Consider the following 9,106-nt stretch of genomic DNA (forward strand, 5'->3'; position numbering starts at 1 on the left):
GTGTGTGTGTGTGTGTGTGTGTGTGTGTGCGTGCGTGCGTGCGTGTGTGTGTGTGCGTGTGTGTGTGAATGCATATTTGCCACATCATGGGGTCAATTTTCAAGAACAAACAGCCTTGTGGGGACCTAAGCCTGGTCTTTACGGGTACGGTTGCCATTTTTGGATTGGGGGTGGGGGGTAGGTTTAGGATCAAGGTGTGAACTGAGTTTAGGTTAGGTGTGTTCTAGGGTGGTTTGGCTGAGGGTAAGGAAGTCCCCATGAGGATATAAAAATCARCATGTGTGTCTGTGTGAAAAGGTAGGAAACAGCTGGAAATGTAGGTGTTGAATGGCAGAAACTGTGTGTAGCCCAAAGAATGATTGTTCTCAACTAATCCGTGTGTGTATTGTGAGCATACGAGTTCCACTATGCTAATGAGCTTCTCCTCAAACAAATTGGTGCTTGTGTGATTTCACACGCTTTAAGCATGTTCCATTCTGTTGGTGCGCACTCCCCTCCCGCCCGCACTTTTACGCATCAACATAAATTTCTGTCTGCTCATAAATGAATGCAGCCCTCTACGTTCTGCGCTCTCTGACTAAGTAAAGATTGAGGGCGTCTCTTGGCTATCGACACAGCTGGTGGTGCCATCTGGGGGCATCGCACACCTCCTGTGCCATCTCCATCCAATCAAGGCTGCAGCCATCACCTAGTGTCCCTACCAATGACAGGGGACAAGGAAAGCGGTGACACAAAGCATGTCGATGTCCAGCTCCAGCCTGTGGTAGCTGTGGGAAAGGTCATCTGTCTTCCTGCACCACTTTTACACGACTTACTGAGACACAAACAGCCCAGGCACATCCCAGAAACGGGCCACTTGTTTATATTATATTTAAGATGTTTTCAGCTGAAGTGTTTTTGTATCTGCATGTGACAGCCACGCCCCTGTCTGGTGGAACAGGGAAGCAAAGGTGGGGAGGGGCTGTTTCTCGGATTAATGATTCACACTGAGAGGGAGCACAGACCCACAGTAGCTGCACCTTGATTTATTTGCCACTTAGCACTGATGAAGCTTCAAACTGCAGTCACACACACACTCATCACAGCATTTTTCTCGATCAAAGTCGAAGCTGGTTTGTCTATTCTTGCATTTTGTTTAGATGAGAGCGTACACACACGAGTGGGTGTGGTTTTATGTGAGTTAAAAAAAAAAACAGAATATCCCTTTTTCAATGTTTGTGTTTATGTTTTCGCTAAATATAAAGAAAGTTTTGGAAAATAAAATTTTCCAAAGAAGATCAACAACAAAAGCATGTTGGTCTACTTTCTGTGTATACTTACCGACACATGGGTCTTTTTTTTTTTTCCTCAAAGTGGTTTCCGTTTGAGGAGGCACAGTGGCTCATTTGGTAGTGCTGTTTCCTTTCAGCAAGAAGGTTGCTAGATCGAAACCCAGCCAGGGACCTTTCTGGGTAGAGTTTGTGTGTTCGGTCCGTGCGCTCCAGTTTTCTCCCACAGCCCAAAAACATGCATGATAGGTTAATACGCCAAATCGCAATGACATACTTCTGGTTATCAAACATCATGTTTTGAGAGGCTAAACAACTTGCCAGCGACGATATACTCTATGTTGAGTTGTGCCAAAATTGTATAAAACAACAAAATGCCTGTCAGTTGTTGTGCAGTTAATGGTGCAAACAGGAACTCCCCTTGGAGCAAATTAAAGATCTACAGGATTCCAGAGCACATGCACGGGTGGCCTAAACAATAACAATGAACTCATTTATTGGTAACTAATTGTCCCTAGGTGTGAGTGAGAGAGTGAGTGGTTGTTTGTCTCAGTTTGTCTCTATGTGGCCCTGTGATGGACTTGTGACCTGTCCAAAGTGGATCCTGCCCCTCGCACGGTGACTGCTGGATATGGGTACCAGTRACTCCCGTGACCCTGAATGGAAGAAGTGGGTATAGCGGATGAATGGTTTCCATTTATTGGCTTATATGAGGGAAATTTCTTTTGTGAGTGCTTGGTAATCAAATCGAATTGATATTATTCACACCTGCACCACATTTCTTTAAACACCGCCTATTATTCATAAGCTGTCAATTTAGAAAATTCGCTAAGGTAACCCTGTAACAATTTTGCAGGCACTAAATTGTTGAGTTTTGACTTGGTAAATACAGGCGGAGTTAATTGAGGGCATCATATCACTATGTGGGAGGATTTGACAAAATGCCATAAGTGTGTTACATGAGCACACATTGTAATGAACACACACACAGACGTGTGTGCGCACACGTAGCAGACACATCCAATCACACATGTATTTTGAGATACAGACAGTCACATAATGAGTGAGATTATTGCAGATTTCTGATCCCCGATTTGTTCTGCTGCTTGGGTTTAGGCTTGTGCGTTCCCTCTCCTGTTCTTAGCCTCTATTGTCTGTGCGAGGGTTTTCATGCAGCGTTTCAAGTTTAGCAACACAGCTTGCTTTTTCCACATTAAAGTGCTCAGATCTGTGCAGCATTATCTCTGTGTGCTACAACAACCTTTTGCTGGCTTTTCTCACAGAAGCCATGCAGAAGACTAACCATTTGAGCATCTGGTATAACTTACCCTGCACTTTTTTGTTGTTGTTGTTGTTTTCTGACAGAACCCTGATATTGTGCTCGTCCACTATTTGAATGTTCCAGCCATTGAGGATTGTGGGAAACCATGTGGACCTATCTTATGTTCCATCAATACAGACAAGAAGGAATGGGCCAAGTGGACCAAGGAGGAGCTGATWGGCCAGCTCAAACCCATGTGTGAGTATCAAAACAAACAAACAAACAAAAAATACTGTCAGTCCAGTCATTTACATTAGACTTTGATGGGAATATTTTCTATTAATGCTCATTAAGATCTGATTATCTTTATGCGGACATGCTAGACATCTCTATGTGTTTTGGCAGGTGTCTGGGGATTTAATGTTCACTCCTATGAGCTAATTTCTAGAACACTAAGTGCCCTTAGCAGCTCAGTGCAGAAAGTGTTTTTTTTTTCTTTGCCAGTATACCTACAATATATGAGAGTCCTCTTCCTGGAGCTGTCTGCTACACCTGGGTCAAAGTTCAGCATTTCCCCTTGACCTCTGGCAACAAACTGAGCGCGCAGCTCCCCTCAGCCTGGACTGTAGAAGCAGTCAAGACAGAAAGGAGGCCAACAAGCTGGATATTGATTCATGTTAGTGCATGTGAGCAAGAATATTAGACTCACCAGGAGTCCCTTGCCACCCTTTCTCTGTCTCTATCTCCCTCCCTTCCTCCTGAATGAATTGTTCCCTGTTGTTATTAACCATACCAAAGATCACTGAGTTGCACTGTGTGTTTTTATGGCTATACATCTGGGTAAAGACTGAGGTAATGTTTTGGAAAAAGCAAGGGTTTTGTCTGATGATGATRATAATATCCAAACAGGGATCTTGTGGAGCATTAAAAAGAGTGTCAAAGGGCTCCTAAAATTGCCTTTAACAACTAGACAGTGACTTGGGCGTGTCTGGCAGGGGCCACCAGAGCTGTGACTGATATTCCAATGGCCAATTATTGGTGATGTGGCCAGGTGAAGAGGAAGGTGTCAGCAGCTTTATAAGCCCATTCACATGCTGGCTGCATACTGAGTAGGCAGTGCAAACTATCATTGCTTAAATCTGGATTGTACTGTTCCCCTCAACACCGCATTAGTTTGAAGACATTTTACCATAAAGTCTTACCTCAGGACAGCGTCAGAGCATCAAAGACCWACTGTATTTATTATGTCTGTGGCTTAATGTAAAACTCAAGCACCATTTGCAATAATGCGTTAAGTCATTAACTTTAGCAGTTGTTGGGACAAAGAGAGGGAGATGCCTCCTAGCTGCCAGGCTACATAAGGGAGKCTACATAAAGAGCAAGAATTCCCTTTTCCTGCTTTCTGTCTTTGCTTTCTGTCTTTCTTCTTTTCCTTCCCCTTCATCCCAGCATGTCAACATGGCTTTATCGATGGAGCAACATTGCCATCTAGTGGTGGGATTTCAACCCATAGCCTCATGAAGGAGGCAGACACTTCTGTGAAGTCATGGTAGATCAACCATGCATTACTTAATCCTAAATCATACGTTAGCTTTTACCAAAGAGGCACCTTTTTTACCAGACTGAACTAAAATTCTCTCATTTTTTTCATTTATAGTATGTTATGTATTTTTTCTTCTATGTTTAAGAACTTCCTACATTTTTGAGAAGGTGTTTTAGATAAAAAGGCGAGACAGAATTTCMTTCTTTTCGTTTCAAGACTGTGTTTAACTTTGTAGTATGTGTTTTGAATACAAAGTGCAAGATGCTTATACTGACTTGGTAGTGCRTCTTTATATTAGGTTTTGCCAAATAATAGATGTTTTGAATTCTTGTTTGCTGTCGTGAGTCTCTTCACAGTCTTTCCCAGCACTAACCATTCAACACAATTTGAATTTCTGAATGAATAAAGCTTGTTCTGTCCCTGCAAACAAATCACACTTCGAGCCTCRAACATTTTCCACATCCAAAAGCTGCTCACACGCAGTCATTTGAGTTCAAGCCCCGTCTGACTTCGTCATCCTGTTAAACCCTATGGTGTTTGATGAGAGGGGGAAAGAAAGTAAGGAGGCGGGGCAGAGGGGTCATGCTGCAGTTTGATAGGCGGTGCCAACACCTTGCTTTAGGCTAATTCTGCAAGCATCCAGAACTCCCCTGCCCACTGGAAGATAATGCATTAGCAGCTTTAATGGACAGACAGAAGGCAGGTCTTGACAGAAGATAGACATGATCATCTTCTGTCCYATAATGTAGCAAACTGGCCTCGTGGATCTGTTGTGTTTGTCATTAAGGCTTGGTGCTGCTGTTCGTGGCAGCAGGCAGCCATAAGAAGGATCACATGACGTGGTTTGTTGTTTGTTGCCTCTGCTCTTCCTGCCTGGGATTAAACCCAGTGGCACTTCTCCTGTCATGTCTGCTTTGGAATCTAATGCTCAATGAGAAGAACAGACACGCAGACACTGTGGTAACTGTTCATCAACATCCCAGAGCCTCCAGGGGTGACACTTGTCTAGATGAGGAAGGCTGTGGCAATCTGGCATGAGGGATTAGAGATGAGAGGAGGCTGGATTGTTTGGAATAATGGATACAGCCCTGCTTGGTGGATGTACGTTGATGCATAAGGCGCTCACTTGTGTTCCGTTACCTTCTCTGGAATCGGCTCAGCAGAAAAGATGCTCGTGCGTGTTCTTCAGGCTTTATTCTCTTGTGCATCACCAAAACTAAGGATTTTTTTAATATGCCAAAGTCCTCATTATCTCTTTATTAGGAATGTGTGCATCAACTCATTTCTGCCATTTGCTTTGCATCTGTCAAAAGGTTAATGATGAGTGAAGCTGTGTTATTTAGTGGAATCTCTAGACGCAAACAATTATTTGTGCAGTAATTAAATTCACATTAGGTAAAAGTCTTCTGTCGTCTCTGTTGTCCATCTTTTTTTTCTTTCAGCTCACTCACGGTGCATAAACATCTGAGTGAACCAAACTTTTTAAACATTTCTTTACGCTGTTAGTTGTTTGGGGGAAATGTTCTTAATCTTATGACAGTAACTCTGCTGCCACCTGCTGGTAATAAGCCTGTACTCTGCCAGAAGATTTTAAAGTTTTTAAGTGGGACTCCGCATCATAATTCAATTTAACTGGCTCTAAATTTTATCTGTAGTACCCTCAACCTCTTACCCACACCTTTAAGTACAAACAGACTTGCTCTAACCAAATTCTCTCCGTTTTTTGTGTAATCACAGCACCATTTTGTACATAGCCATACATATGCACACATGCACAGACATAAGAAGCACTTGTTTGRTGGTTTAAATATGATTCTCCTCTGAAATATTACCTTTTCGCACTGGTTGAGAGGCTGAGCACTGTAGCACTCAGTGGTCCGTCTCTTCTACCACCTTTTATAGCCACTAAAAGCACTATCTGTCTCATCAGAAAGCATGGCAACTTGACAAGTGGAGCAATGAAAAGTATTAGCAGGTGCTAGTGAGGTGTGACTGAGGGAGGGAGGGGAACTCTGCCGGAGGAAGCCTCCTTTTCTCTCGTGGTGCAGCAGCAGTCGCTCTGTGGGTTTTCTTCCACGGAGGCTTGTCAGAACAGTATCAAAAGTCAGGGTAAAGGTGGTGTAGAGGTCGCATCAGCACTTCTTACAGGACAAACACAGAGACAGGGCAGGGCAARAAGCACAAAGGAGCTAAGCGRTTCAGCACAGGGTGTAATGTTATARTAAGGGGATATGAGGGAAAACAAAACACAGGCAAAAGATTGAGTTTACTATAAAACTGAAAGTGATACCTCTCAAATCCCTGTGTTATTCTTTTTTTAACCAAACCCTGATAAGTTGTTCATTTTCTTCRCAGAAAATCAGAAATCCATTTATTTCCTGCTTTACTTTCGGATGCTTTTAGAGAAGCGTCCAGTGAGCGGGACGAGGCGTTCCGGCCGGCAGACAGAGAGGGCAGTGGGTGGGCTGGGAGGCTGGTGTGGCTGGTGCTCTGTTGAGCTGGCTGACATCTCTGTCTCCTCCTCTCTCCTGGCAGTTCATGGCATCAAGTGGACTTGCAGCAATGGGAACAGCAGCTCAGGCTTCTCAGTGGAGCAGCTAGTGCAACAGATTCTGGACAGCCACCAAACTAAGCCACCTCCCCGGACTCACAACTGCCTCTGCACGGGTACCCTGGGTAAGGGCTCGATGGCGGGGCAGAGTTTTTTTATTTTTATTTTTTACCTCAAGTGAGGAACGCAATATTTAAAAAAATATATAGACTTAGTGTTTTAGACTAGAAAGCAGAGGTAGTTTATGTTTTTAGGATGAAATCTGATGCTGGCTCATTATTTTTGTGCACCATTGTTTTTGTCAGGGTCACACCTAAAATAACTCACCTGCCCTTAAAGGTTATATTTAAAGATGTTTTATTCTTCAGCAAAACAATGTGAACCTGGTRACATGGGCTATTTAATGCCAGTTTAGAAAATTCTCGGTTTTTAACCTTTTTTTCCCAAAGAAAAGTAAATGTGTATTAAAATTTAAATAGTAATTTCTATCATTTTATAGACGTGGATATAAAAAAAATAAAAGTCATGCATGAAGATATACACATACACATACACATACACACACACACGCGCGCACGCACACACACACACACACACACACACACACACATATTGGGCTTACACCTATTATTTCACATTTGTTATTTTAGGTTTAATATATTGTTAAGTTTTGTGCTTTTTAAAAATTCATATTAGGTACAAAAACAAAATAAGTGCACAGTGAAAAGTTTTTGTTCAATAATTACACTTTATCTATACATTGTGTAATTCTGTTCAGTTTAATCATATGTATATATATAAATATGTTTTATTTATAATGCCTTTTTTAATTACCTCACGAGAAAAATCATAAAATACAATAGTGTGGGTACATTTTGGCATGTAATAAAATGCTGTCAAATAAGCTAGCTTTACGAAAATGGGCACTAAAATTGATAGAATAATGTGACGTATTGACATCAATGCATGTTCACATACAATGATGAAACCTGTGATCTGCATTTGACCCATCACACATTAGATACAACCAGGTGGAGCAGTGGGCAGCTATGAGYGCCCGAGGAGCTGTTAGTGATTAGGTGTTTGCTGAAAGACACCACGACATATGGGCATGTTGAGGAGTCAGACCTGTGACTTTCTGGTCCCRCGTTGACTGTCCTACCACTGCACCACACCCACATGCATCATTTGCATTATGGATTTGGTCAACTGGTCTCTGAATGCAATCAACAATATTTTTTCCACACTGAGATTGGAGCGAGGGGAGCACAGCTGTCCCAGTGGAACTGTCGCGACAGGCAGAGTTTCTGGGTCCTAGGGGTGGAACCTCGTCTGCCTGGCCCCGCTTTCCATAGAGGATGTTGAAGATGTGTTTATAATCAAATTTATGATAATCGGATTCCTGCTGATTGGCTGTGGARGAGTCCTGGTTTATCGGAAAATGAAAACGATCCTGACAGCAGTCCGGGCCTGTGAAAAGCTGTCAGGGACCGTGGATGGGATCTCCCRTACTGCAAATGCACAGACTCAAATGCTGGGGATATAAGTCGCAAACTGTATGTGGTTCTGACGAGGATCACAGTTCAGCAGCGTGCCCGTGAGGAGTGAGGCTACACCTGGGTGACGTTTCATACGGTGAGAGGAGAGGAGGTAATTGAATCTGGAATATTGGCATTTTTCACAACACAGAGGCGCAGTTAAGACTTAAAGCAGTGAAAGCCTGCTGCTTGCCCTGAACAATTATGTTTTGATTGGATCCCTGCAGCTGCTGATCTTGGTCGCAAGCTGATAAAACCTCCCTGGAATGACACGTATGAAGAAAGCCTTGACTCTCCCCCCACCCCACCCCCCACCCACATCCCTACCCTTTCCACCCATGCTGAGATCGGTCTGATGGCCGCGTTGGGTGGAGACAGAACTTAACTCTTGTGACTTGTGCTTTGACTGATAACAACTTGTTTGGACTCTGGAGGTCTTCTGATCGGTTCCAACACGGAGTTCTACCTTGGATGTCACCGGCTCCGCTGAACCCTTCCCTATTCTATGTGTTTTTGACCCCCCACCCCCCTCCCCTCCTTAGCTGACTGCACTGTATGCAGAGTAGTTTTTAGCGTATATTTGTGTTTTCTGTATAAAACACAGGATCAAAGCTCTTTTTAACTCACCCTTCCTATTGTGTATGTATTCTAAACTGCAAAGGTAGCGCACTAAGTTGCAAAAGACCCTGGACATTCGTTCCCCCATGTTTGTCATGTGTGTGTGCTTCTCCGAACGGATGTTCTAAACAGCTAATTTCGTTCTGCATTGCATCTTGATGTTGTGTGTAGGGCTGGGCTGCAAAAACGAATCGATAAATTCAATAAAAATCTATTATTAAAAGCGTTGGCAACGAATTTCATTATCTATTTGTTGTGTCGTGCGATTTATGCGTCCCTCATCATGTCGCGTAGATGATTACGTCACCGACAGAGTACTGTCAATGC

The 9,106-nt window shown here is 43.1% G+C and overlaps 1 protein-coding gene across 9 annotated transcripts in view; it reads left to right on the top strand.

Annotated features, from left to right (window-relative positions):
• The window catches only part of camta1a (calmodulin binding transcription activator 1a), a 402,428-nt gene that overhangs the window by 339,219 nt on the left and 54,103 nt on the right, over window positions 1-9,106 (top strand). For 8 of the 9 annotated variants that reach the window (XM_014010926.1, XM_014010925.1, XM_014010929.1 and 5 more), the window contains 2 exons: window positions 2,634-2,787; window positions 6,608-6,748. In XM_014010926.1, coding sequence (XP_013866380.1) covers window positions 2,634-2,787; window positions 6,608-6,748 — 295 coding nt within the window. The remainder of the gene's footprint in view (window positions 1-2,633; window positions 2,788-6,607; window positions 6,749-9,106) is intronic. The other variant, XM_014010928.1, reaches the window with a different exon arrangement.

The sequence above is a fragment of the Austrofundulus limnaeus genome, unplaced genomic scaffold (genome assembly GCF_001266775.1).
Source record: "Austrofundulus limnaeus strain Quisiro unplaced genomic scaffold, Austrofundulus_limnaeus-1.0 Scaffold75, whole genome shotgun sequence".
Taxonomy (NCBI): Eukaryota; Metazoa; Chordata; class Actinopteri; order Cyprinodontiformes; family Rivulidae; genus Austrofundulus; species Austrofundulus limnaeus.